Here is a 12,246-nt window from a genome sequence, read left to right on the forward strand (position 1 = left end):
GTCGTGACACCATCCACGCAGAAGGCTCTGAAGACACAAGTGGCGCGCGCGCACTCGCCAACGAGAAGGAATCAATTTTGCTCAGCTATGGAAGACGCCTATAGAGGGGCTGTGTTTTATTATGATTTCGCTTGAATGTATCGGTGGAATCTCGGGAAGAGGATTACAAAATGATATGTAATTAAAAGCGCGTATAACGGATCTTTTATTCATCTCCTTTCCTTTATGTCGGGTTTTGCCTCCTGTATTCATTGTGCCCAATGAGAAGAATTAAGCTATCCGTCCATTCAGTTCCACTCAAAAGGAGGGAGGAAAAAAACAGAGGGAGATGAGAGCAGCAAATCCCTTTTTTATTCATCTTGTTGCGTTCAATAAGTGAACAATGTGTCGCCTATCAGTCACCGAGGGGATCAGGTCCACACTGTCCCACGCGCTCAGTGCTCTGAGCAGAGCATCACTAAGACACAGACTGTAGGAGCAGCAGCAGTGGCATCCCGTCCAGGACCGTTTCTGTGACTTCGGCACACAGAGCACAACACTCGGACAGATCTGATCTCTCAAGATTTCACCAAGAAACATTGAGCACACTGTCAGTTGCACTGGAATGTGGAGTGGTAAGAGGACGCACTGAATAACCAGAATAGTTAAATAGCTACATTTATTTTTATTTTATTATTTTATTTTTGTGTCATATTGAAGAGGACTGTTTTTAGTTGAGTCAAATCGATCAATGGTTGCAGCGCCTAGTGCACTTAAAGATAGTGTTGATATTTATTAACAAAATTGCAATTTTCTGTATGATAGATTACTATTAAACAAACTGCAATGGCTGCAATAATTCATACAGTTGAAATAAATCACACATCACTGCAATGCACTCCAAAAAAAAAAAAAAAAAAAAAAAAAAAAAAAAAAAAAATATATATATATATATATATATATATATATATATATATATATATATATATATATATATATATATATATATATATATATACACATATATTTATTTTGTATTTTTTTATTTATTATTTTTTTTTTTGTGGACTGCAAATTATTGTTTTTAAGATGCTCTTATGTTCCAATTCGTAGATCCAATAATTTCTAAAAATTTGAGGATATTTTCGAAAACCTATTTGTGGCCAATGTTAATTTGTTTTAAAACGTTTGCCCTTTTAGATATCATGCGGGTATTTGCGTTGCTTCTCGCAGTCAAAGCGGCATGTGTTCTCCTGGTCTCCTCTCTCACTGGCACAGGGGCAGTGAACAACAGCGGCCGGTGGTGGTAAGATATAATATACTGTTTGATAGGCTTTATACAATGATACATGAAATGTACATTCATCCAATTATGAAATCAACCACTGCTCTTTTTCAGTTTCAGGCTTTGATGCACAGTTTATCGCTTATAATATGTTAACTTGTTAGTGCCACAGCAGTGCATAGAGTAAATGTAATGGCTAAACCCATGTTATTTAGCCAAGATAAAGATTTATTAATGTCATTTAGTCGATGATGGAATAATGGTCTGTCACTTGCTGTGGTGGTAAACGGAAAACGAGGCGAAAGGCATATGCATGGATTACCCCTTATATTTACTAAATTTTGCACTGAGTTTAAACTAATGTTAAACAGTTATTTTCCAAACCTCAAATCAATCAGTGCAATCTCAGTTATACTAAATCTGTTTACTGGGCGCTACTTCTTTTTCTTCCTCCCTTGCTCTGTCATTTTGACAGTGGCTTGAACGCGGGACAAGAGTTTTCAATCCAATGTGGGATAAATTAAATGCGGATTTATTTTATGGCTGAGAGCATTTCCTTTCCAGATCGTTTTCAGGGTCGAATTCGTGTAATGTACTGAGCATTCCAGACTCGGAGTAGATTAAAACTAGACACAAAATTTGCCAATAGATTTACGCATATCTGTCCTGAACTAATAATGGCGAACGTGTTTTAAAAAATTCTTAGACGCACGTTACCAAAACCACAATGTGTGATTTCACTAGGAAGGAGAGCTTCTCCATCTCGCTCTCTATTTTTATTTATTTAATTATTACTTCTTCATACATAAATGCCGTTTTAATTGTGTTGTTGCCAAGTTCAAAAGAGAAGTAAATCAGAGGGAAACAAGAATGGAGCTAATAGTTTACAGAGGGTCAGATGTTATGTTTGGACTGCATGATATCGACAGTCACGTACCAAGCTGAGCTGTTCCGAAGAGCAATTTTACTTGATAAAACGCAACAGACTGACAGACTGGACATTTACAGGCTTTTCTCCAGCCAATTCTCTAATCGCAAATGTTGCTCTATGTAATAACATTGTAATAACAATATAATAATGGCTCAAAGTTAGGATTAACAGGAATTTGCTAAATCTGTTGGAATCAGGGTCTTACATTTTGGCACAGGGCAAAAATTCCACTGAAAGTGACAAAAAGCCATAATCATACCCATTATTGCAAACAGTTTGAGTTGATTTGGATGGAATTTTATGGGTAAGAGGTAATACATTCTCAATCTAGTTATTCATATTTGTGTTAATCAATTACTACATTTAAGTGCATAAAAGGATAACACCTTATATTTTATATGACTGGAAAAAATGCACAATAAAAGATATAAAACAGGTGGCAAATATTTTCCTTTTATGGAAAGGTTCATATCTGACCATGGTATAGTTTATGCTCAATAATACCTATTTAACTCTTTATGATAGCCATATAATTTTATTCCATGCTCATGGATTGATTTTTCACAGAACAGTTTACATTTCTGCACATCAATTGTCTGAGATTCTTATTTCACCAATCTTTAATGTTAAAATACAGAATCAAAGAGTTACACAAATTTGCCTAAAGATCTTGCCATTGAGATGAAAAATATGAATGTATGTTCTGCAGACCATATCCAATTGACCAGTTGTCATGATTTAATTTTCTCTACCAGGGGCATTGTGAATGTGGCATCCTCAGGCAATCTCCTTACCAACTCCAAAAATGTGCAGTTGGCGCTGGACCCCAGCCTGGCATTGCTAAGTCGTCGACAGAGAAAACTGATCAGGCAGAACCCTGGCATCTTGCATGCCATTGCGGCAGGCCTGCATACAGCCATCAAGGAATGCAAATGGCAGTTTCGTAACCGCCGATGGAACTGTCCGACCACCCACAGCCCCAATGTCTTTGGAAAAATTGTCAACCGAGGTGAGTAAAAAGTATTAACCAACTTTTTGAACACTATTCATATCGCATACAGTAGATAGAGACACAGATTGTTAGAGACAAGATTTGTAATATAAGAGACTCCTTGGAAAGCACTAAAGAACTTTGTGGATGTTTTGTTAGGTTGCCGTGAAACTGCGTTTGTGTTTGCCATCGCAAGTGCGGGTGTTACTCATGCTGTGGCCCGGTCCTGCTCTGAGGGGGCAATTGAGTCCTGCACCTGCGACTACCGGCGCCGAGGTCCTGGAGGGCCAGACTGGCACTGGGGAGGCTGCAGCGACAATGTGGAATTTGGCAGGATGTTCGGACGAGAGTTTGTGGATTCCAGTGAGAGGGGCAGAGACCTACGCTATCTGACCAACCTGCACAACAACGAGGCAGGAAGAATGGTAAGTGACTGGATCTAATGAGGATACACATTTCTTTTTTTTAAATAACCATGCAGTTAAATAGTATTTCACATCCAAACATGAAAATTGTTCTAAACCTGTATCGCAGAACTTGTTCCATGGAATACAAAAGGTGAATTTTTCAAGAATAGCTTGACCGGGGCTGTCAAGCATCAAAATTACTTAAAAAATAGCCTTGCATGAAAAACAGACCAAAATTCAAAGTGTAAAAATCTTCCCCTCCACTGTAGCTCACAAATTGACATCAATGATGCCATCAATTGGCATCAATAAACTTCACTGCAATTTTGTTTGTCTTAGTTTCCAGTAAAAATACCAAATCATCCTTAAAACAAGAAAAAAATACACCAGAAGCAGAATGACATTGTTTCATAGTCTTGTTTTAAGATAAATCTAAGAAATGTATATGGGGTTTATGCTTAAAACAAGAAATAAAAATTGCCAATGGGGTAAGAAAAATAGAATAGAATAGAATCGAATCCTTTATTTTGGTCACACATTATACACACAGTTTTTTTGCATATATACACAGTGAAATTTATTAGTTTTCACATATCCCAGCTAAGCTGGGGTCAGAGTGCAGGGTCAGCCATGATACGGTGCCCCTGGAGCAGATAGGGTTAAGGGCCTTGCTCAAGGGCCCAACAGTGGCATCTTGGTGGTGCTGGGGCTTGAACCCCCAACCTTCTGGTCAGTAACCCTGAGCCTCAACCACTGAGCCACCACTGCCCCCATATTGAAAATAGACTAGTTTCCCTTTGAATCAAGTATTTTTTTTCTTACCACTTTGGCAAAACTTTGAACTTTTCCTTAACAACATAAACAGAATGAAAAGAATAGCTTTATTTTGTTCTATATATTATTTATTTGTCATTTATGTTGTTGCTCTTAATTTAACAGAATTAGAGTCATTTTCTCTCCTCTGCCCTTAGACAGTTGCATCAGAGATGCAACAAGAGTGCAAGTGTCATGGGATGTCTGGCTCTTGTACTGTACGAACCTGCTGGATGAGACTGCCCAGTTTCCGTGTAGTAGGAGACTTCCTAAAGGACCGCTTTGATGGTGCATCCCGAGTGGTGTATGCCAACAAAGGCAGCAACCGTGCTTCTCATCGGGCTGACCCCCGCCATCTAGAGCCAGAGAATCCAGCACATAAGCTTCCATCTGTTCGGGACCTGGTCTACTTTGAAAAGTCACCAAACTTCTGCTCTTACAATGGCAAAACAGGCACACATGGCACTTTAGGACGCACCTGCAACAGTTCGTCGCCCGCACTGGATGGGTGTGAGCTGCTGTGCTGTGGAAGGGGGTACAAGACTCGGATGGAGCAAGTCACGGAAAGATGTCACTGTACTTTCCACTGGTGCTGTCATGTGAGCTGTCTCAACTGCACCCATACACAGACTGTCCACCAGTGTCTATGATGGACAAGGAGAACAAACTGAAAAACTGGAGGCAAAGGGATGTAACTGGCTACAGAGTCCCAAACTGGGTATTGATAGGGGCTTTTGTTTTGTATAGGAGATAATGAACATGTCAAGATTGCATGTACTGATTTAAAGGGCTAGGAAAGCAAGGTGGAAAGGGTGTTAGGACTGAACACAAAAAAGTCCATTGCATAAGAAAGCATATTCAATGTATAAACTACTGAGAATATTTTTAGGAGCTCTGTTCATAAAACAGTGTTGCCTCAAGTGCCAAACTCTTAGCTGATGGCAGACATTGTAAAAAATATTTGTGAATTTTGAAACTGATACTGCAGCCTTGGGCTCTGATCTAATGAAACGGGACAAGAACCACTATGCACTGTGTAAAACTATGTGCAGGAAAGAGTGTCCATGTAAACGAAGGCTGAAAACACTTTGACATTTAGAGTGCAGCACCACCAGGCTTGAGGTTCTACCATGTATTCTCTCTTCTATGATACTTTGGGGAACATAGAAGCTGAAAAGTAGTACAGTAACTGGACACACTTTGACAGATGTTCCTGTGGTAAGGGAACCACAAGCATGCTCTCTCATAAACCAGTGCACAACTCTAACAAGAGGGCGGTTCTTTAAAATATTTTCCTGTTTTGTTTTCTTTAGCTGCAGTCCTACTCGTCTCACATAAAACTGTGTGAAGTGCTTCTCAAGGGATGGGGCTTCCTTTTCCGATTACTATGTAGCGGAATCCCGAACTCGGCGCAACCTCTTGATATTTCCCACTCAGACCTGCCATACTTCCCGTCATTGCTTTGAGTCTTCTGCCATTTTTTAAAAACATTTATTATTATGTGGTTTACCATGTTATTGTAATGATGGAAACGTATTGGAAAGAGAAAATTACGATTGACCCGAGTTTGACTTTGAACATGATTGAATGTTCTGTCAGCCCAAGCTGTCAAAGTGACCGAACTGCATTGTTTACAGTACAAAAGAACAGGCTATACATTTATTACAGAAAATATAAACATGTGTAAAGATAATTCTGTAAATGCCCTACTACCTAGTTTACAGTGGACAAACAGTTCACATTTATCGTTTTTGAAAGAGCCACATTTATGGAAATGGAATATTAATTTTGTATATCAGCTAACATAACCAAAATGTTGTAAATATTATACATAGATTTGATCTATATATTTATGCTAATGCAACTTGCAATGTTAAATTGTTTTAAATGTAAAAGTGGGGTAAATACACTATCATATGTAACACTTTCAAAGAAACTTCAGCCAATTGTGCGCTAACTTATACCAACGGTCACAAAAGGATGAAGAGATGTGATCAGAATGGGGCCACATACATCTCGGAGACATGGTTACTTTGTCAAATGCCTGATTTGCTTGTCTCTTGACACCTGTTTTTAATGCACTGAATACCATCTTTTAATATTGTGAATTAAAAGTATTTATTATTGTATTATGGCTTTGATAGAAAAATGCTGAAAAGATTAAATATTTTAGTTCAGTTTAGAAAATATTTTTTTTCATATAGTGTAATAGCACAATAAAGTTTATATTTTCACTATTTGTATTCTCTGTGTACCCTTTATTCTGACCACAATTTTGTGCATTTTACCACTGTCCTAGACTGTCACAGCCACTCTAAAAAACAGGTTCACCACCCGTCAATCATTTTTCAGAACCAAAACATGATATGACATGGTATGTCTAAAGCACTTAAACGTATGTCAACAGTCTGAGTGTGCGAGCATTCCCAATCGTCTAAAATCATTCCCACTGCTAAAAGCACAAAGCAGTCCACTTCTCCGAGCAGTCATGCTCTCTAAATCCACATTAACCACGGAGGGAATCTGGGCAGTGGCATAAAACAGTGTTAAATCTGTATGTTTTCACAACACCAGAGGTTTTGCTTCATTAACTTAATATCAGAAAAAAATCAAGAAATAATAAAAGGTTGCATTCCCCCACCCTACTGGCAAGGCCAGCACAACCACAAGAGTTTGCATGAAGGCAGACGGCTCTTTCTCTTAGCTACCACAACATATCGGAGGGCCACTGAAGGTCAGCCAGGCAGAGCGCCACTCCGCCACACAGAGCCAGCCATCACATCTGCATCCTGACCAGAACACACAAAATGAGACAGGGGGAGTAAGAGAGGATGAGTGAAGAAATAGAATCTGGAATGCCAACTGGACAGAACTTTACTGAGTGTGAAGAGAGTCCTAAGCATTGATTTTATGGTTTAATGATTGGCAAGATATAATTAGAAAAACAGATGAAAATACCAAGGTCAGAAAGTTCATATGCATGTGTTGTATCTCGATTTACAATATACAATTGTCCCAAAAAATATTTAGACACTTCAGCCATCCTTAAACATTAATAAAATTCTGTGTGGCATTGATATCAAAATATCAAAGCAAATGTCATCTGCAGCAAATAATGCTAGAGCATTTCTCAGAACTAATTTGAACCAACTGGTGTCAAGGTCATTTTTAGTGATTGTGTTAAATCGGTTCCAATAAAGTTCCCACAGGTGCCCTAACTAGCAGAGTAACCACATGTGTAATTCAATGCATTAGCCATTAGACATGTTCCACAAAGTTTGACAACCTGAAAGTGACCAAACACTGTTCATAATTTTCTACAGTATATCTACTGTTTCATCATTTAAAACCTAAGCAGACTTGTTTTGTGAAATGTTTTGCATTAAAACTGTCCTTGTGCTGTCTTTCCTAAACATTTGGTTTGATATTTTGTTACCTAATGCATTGACATTCATGCATTTTTGATTGTGGCTTAAGTTTCCTAATACTTTTTGAAGCCACTGAAGGTAAAATTATATGGTTATACATCTAGTATGAAAGATCATGAGACAAAAACTCTATATATTTTGCACTTCAAAACCTTCTAATAACCCTAATTAAAAAGGGTAATAATGGACTGAATGAAAGTGAGCAGTGTAATAAATGGATGTGTAAAGTGCATTGTAATATCACAAGAATCCAGAGCATTAACAAAAAGGGAAGGAGATAGTGGGGAAAGAAGAGACGGATAAGGAGAGAAGGATAAAAATGAGGGATAAAGAAGCAAAGTTAGACTGCATTCCCAGGCATTGGTGGGATGAGGGAGGTGGCAGAGGGCTACTGTCATTGTGGGAGTGCTGAGGAGTCACTGATAATTAGCTCAATTAGTGACAAAGGCAGTGTAATAAATACCGACTTAGTGTCTGGGTCCCTGCTGTCCACCCTCTACACAGACAGCGATGTAGTCAGGGACTGACGGACAATTCATTAAACCGACAAAATACCCCACCGTCCAGGCGTGACGCTGCGAGTTAGCCCCCTACAGGCCCGGCCCATTGTTCTAATTGTCTGGGTTGGAGTCGCTTTCTGGCCATCTCCTCCTCACCCCCTCCTTCGATCCCTTCTTTCAAAAAACCCAAGGAGTTAATGCCCCTACCTAACTCTGTAAGTAGGTGATCGGCAGGTTGGGGGGGGGTGGAAAGAGGTACTCGGGAGGGAGGGGTGCGGTGGGATTAGGGTCCAAGGGTTGCCCGGGAGTGTGAAGACCGGCCCAGATCGGAATGTCGTAGAGATGAGTCCAGAAGCTCGGATGCGGGACAAAGCGAGAGTTAATTAGGAAAGATTGAAGGAGTTGGCGACAATGGGCCGCCACCCGAGTCGAGATGAAATTGCTTCCGCGGATTATTGGGGAGCGAGTGTGTGGGTTGAACTGGGAGGGGAGCGAGGAGGGGTACGTGCTGGCTTGGATTGATGGCCGCCCCTCTGGTTAGGGAATAGGGGACGAGGGAGGCTGACCGTCTGTTCCCACAGTCTGTTCTGCTGAAGCCACCTTTGACACACGGGCATGCCAGGCGGCAAGCAGGGAGGGAGACTGGGAAAGGGAGATGTGGTTAAAGGGATCTCAAAACACAAGAACTCTTAAAAGCATAAATTAATTATGTTTTCAGCTCCAATAAAGATCATGAGAGTCATAAGCAAACTGAGAAGTGTGGAGAATGGGAGAGGAAATGAGTCAGAAATATAAGGATTCCATGTGAGAGGAGTCACAGATTAAGGGAATGTTCCGGGTTCCATACAAGTTGAGATCAATAGACAGCATTGGTGGCATAATGTTGATTACTTGTGTATATGATTTCGACTCATCCCTCATTTATTACAAAAAGAGAAACCAGTCCATAACATTTTAAAAACACAATATTTCAAAAATATAGCCACAAGATGTAAACTTTATAAGTCTTAACATGATTTTAGTGTGATAAAACTGCTTACTAACCCTATCAGTGTAACATTATTTCCAATAGTGCAACTTTTTTACAAAAAACGACACCGTAAACCCTGTTAGCAATTTGATCACACTAAAATCATGTAGAACAGCGATTTGATCATACTAAAATCATGCTAACATATGTTATATTTATGTCTTGTGGCAATAGAATTATATAAGTGTGATTTTTAATGATAATGGACTGCCCCATACCCATACAAGGACAGTTACACAGGTTTGGAACAACATGAGGATGAGTAAATGAAGACAGAATTTGCATTTTTTGGGTAAACTAGCCCTGCACGAAACCACAGAGACAAATGCTAAACCACAAGCTAAAAACGAATAAATGTTGTACATCTCTAATTAGAGGTTGAGAGAATTTATGAATTGTCATTTTCCTTAATTGGAGACCTCTGCTCTTTTTCCAAAAGTGAGCAAAAAAGGTTTTAATTCAATAAGTGCCCTTGAGGGTCTCTAAAGAGCTTTGAGAAGCAACTTAACCAACAGGTTGTGAGCCAACAGTGGTTTAAAGCTAATAGAATAATGGCAAAAAATGTAATCTCTAGATATGGGTCCAAAAAGAAACCTCACTGGGTTGGACTGAGTAACAGTTTGGCTGAGCATTGTTTTTGTAGGACGAGTACTTTCCATTTGAGAACTTGCTGCTTATGCTGATGTTGTGAGCAAAGGCCAGTCACTTTGAACTCAGGGGACCAGTACAGGCAGGTCTTTTTGGACCAAAAAGTGCAACTGTCAGAGCTTGTTATTAAAATTCCAGCAAATTTGTTAAGTTTTTCTTCTTGAATGGGTCTATGGAGGGGTTAAGGAACAGAGGCTGCTGGGCAAGAATGGACCAAAGGAAGTATATGGAATGTGAGCACAGTTCAGGTCACCATTCGGAATAGTGGACAGTGGTGCAGTGGTCACATGCAGGGCCTGATGCAATGTGGCCGCTTGGGTTTAACAGAATGTGTATATTCTGCACAAACCCATAGATGAAGGAAAAAATACTGGTCCATCATGACAAGAATGTCAACATCTTTAGTGTCAGGCCATGGATGAGAATGTTTCCAGCAGCGCAGCATGCCTGGGATTATGTGTGTTTGTAAATGTGAGTATGTGTGATAATTGCGAGGTGTGTAAGTGTGGTTGTGTGTGGATTACAGAGTGCCTGGGCATGGCAGCTGGGAAGCAGGCAGAATCCAAGAGATTTGAACCCCTACATGCTGCCTGACCCTCTCAGCAGATGGTGGCTCCAAAGAAACTGCCATCCAGCATCACAAAAGCTTGACTCTTGAAACATCTTCATCATTCTCTTATATTCAGCCTTGCAACTGCTCCCAAAGAAGAAGCCATGTTAAGCATGACAACGCATAAGTTGTCATTAATGTTTACAATTGCAACTTAGAAATGTATCTTTACACAGCTTAGAAATGCAAGATGGATGTACTGTATAAGAATTTTTCCTGCAGATTGTTATGTATTTGGGACATAATAGCTCAACTCAGCTCTCGTTCATTTTGACCTTTATGGATTTTGGTTTTCATTTACTTAATAAACATCCTGCATTTGGGTTCTAAATTTGTGCTAGCCATACCCTCATCATTACAGAATGCAAGACCAAAAGTTGAACCCAGCAGAACACATTGTATTTTTTAATCAAGGATCCATGATGGTGGTGGATTACAGTTTAGCTTTTTGGAGGTTGGCCTCTCACTCTGGTGTGGGGGAGAGGGCACTAAGGACTCTGTTTTGGTGTGGGTTGAACAAAACTGTTAAAGAACTGGTACCATTGGACTGTGACAATATTTCGCTAATGGAGTTTGTTATTAAAACAGTTCTAGCAGATTATCATCCAAGGAGTGCTCTCTTGCCAGAGATGGTGGTACCAATTTTGGTAATCCCTGGGTCCATGCCTGCCACAGACCATGAGCCAGCATCCACATCTGCCACGGTCAATAAACCAGTTTACCAGTTCCTGAAGCCTCAACTGTCCCAGAGAAGCGCTTGAAGCATTCTTCGTGCCAGAGCCAGCACCTGAAGCCTTGTTTGTCCCAGTGCCAGTGCCCGAAGCCTCGACCATCCCAGAGCCAGCGCCTGAAGCCTCGATGGTCCCACTGCCAGCGTCCTCAGCCATGGAGGCTGTTCCCACAGCAGTGTTCCCGGCTGTCTGGAAATGGAGGAGGAGAAGGGCTCCTGCTCTCAAGTCGCTGCCTGCACTCATGGCCACGGAGGGCATTCCCCTGGCACTGCCTGCACTCACGGTCATGGAGGTTGTTCCCCAGTCATTGCCTGCATTCCCGGCCACAAAGGCTGTTCCCTTGCCGCTGCCTGCACTCCCAGCCATGGAGGTCGTTCCCCTGCCCTGCCTCCACTCCCGGCCATGGAGGCCGTTCCCCAGTTGCTGCCAGCACTCCAGGCCATGGAGGTTGTTCCCCAGTTACTGCCAGCTCTCCCAGCCATGGAGGCCGTTCCCCAGTCGCTGCCAGCACTCCCAGCCATGGAGGCCATTCCCTGCTCCCTGAGTCTCCTATTGCCTTGCTCCCCGAGTCCCCTAGTGTCTTGCTCCCTGAGTCTCCTAGTGCTTTGCTCTCGGAATCACCTGCTGCTCTGAACTCTGAATCCTTTAAGTCTCATGTTGACTTGATCTCTGAGCTCTCTGAATCCCCAGATGCCATAACCTCTGAGCCTTTGTCTCCTGTAGCTCCATCTCCTGAGCCTCCTGTGGCTCCGCCTCCTGCGACTCCGCCCCCTGAGCCTACGTCTGCTGAAACTCCACCCCTGGCTTCCACTTCCTGCTCCTCCCAGGAACTATTTTTGTTTTTTATATGTTAAGGAGCTTCAGAAGCCACTCCTTAGATGGGGGGCTCTGTG

At 41.2% G+C, this 12,246-nt stretch overlaps 2 protein-coding genes across 2 annotated transcripts; one reads left to right on the forward strand and one right to left on the reverse strand.

Moving 5' to 3' along the window:
- The first annotated feature begins 541 nt into the window (after window positions 1-541).
- On the forward strand, window positions 542-6,622 carry wnt1 (wingless-type MMTV integration site family, member 1). Its single transcript, XM_052105171.1, has 5 exons — window positions 542-614; window positions 1,180-1,285; window positions 2,951-3,204; window positions 3,346-3,611; window positions 4,565-6,622. Exons 1-5 carry the CDS (start codon window positions 605-607, stop codon window positions 5,054-5,056), a joined length of 1,128 nt encoding a protein of 375 aa, XP_051961131.1. The 5' UTR covers window positions 542-604; the 3' UTR covers window positions 5,057-6,622.
- Window positions 6,623-8,871: 2,249 nt separating this feature from the next.
- LOC127628570 (period circadian protein-like) lies at window positions 8,872-11,719 on the reverse strand. The gene is made up of 2 exons (XM_052105348.1): window positions 11,345-11,719; window positions 8,872-8,976 (listed from the first exon to the last, which is right to left on the reverse strand). The coding sequence occupies exons 1-2, from the start codon at window positions 11,717-11,719 to the stop codon at window positions 8,872-8,874; spliced, it is 480 nt and encodes a 159-aa protein (XP_051961308.1).
- Between the last annotated feature and the right edge of the window lie 527 nt (window positions 11,720-12,246).

The sequence above is a fragment of the Xyrauchen texanus genome, chromosome 35 (genome assembly GCF_025860055.1).
Source record: "Xyrauchen texanus isolate HMW12.3.18 chromosome 35, RBS_HiC_50CHRs, whole genome shotgun sequence".
Taxonomy (NCBI): Eukaryota; Metazoa; Chordata; class Actinopteri; order Cypriniformes; family Catostomidae; genus Xyrauchen; species Xyrauchen texanus.

What these genes read in the sequence shown, in the direction of transcription:
- wnt1 (XM_052105171.1), top strand. An exon ending in TGGAAAAATTGTCAACCGAG is followed by an intron (nt 3,205 to 3,345) that starts GTGAGTAAAAAG and finishes ATGTTTTGTTAG; the next exon opens with GTTGCCGTGAAACTGCGTTT. An exon ending in ACAACGAGGCAGGAAGAATG is followed by an intron (nt 3,612 to 4,564) that starts GTAAGTGACTGG and finishes CTCTGCCCTTAG; the next exon opens with ACAGTTGCATCAGAGATGCA.
- LOC127628570 (XM_052105348.1), bottom strand. Translation starts at nt 11,719, where the DNA reads ATGGCTGGGAGTGCAGGCAGCGGCAAGGGAACAGCCTTTGTGGCCGGG. An exon ending in AGTTGAGGCTTCAGGAACTG is followed by an intron (nt 8,977 to 11,344) that starts GTAAACTGGTTT and finishes TCCCTTTCCCAG; the next exon opens with TCTCCCTCCCTGCTTGCCGC.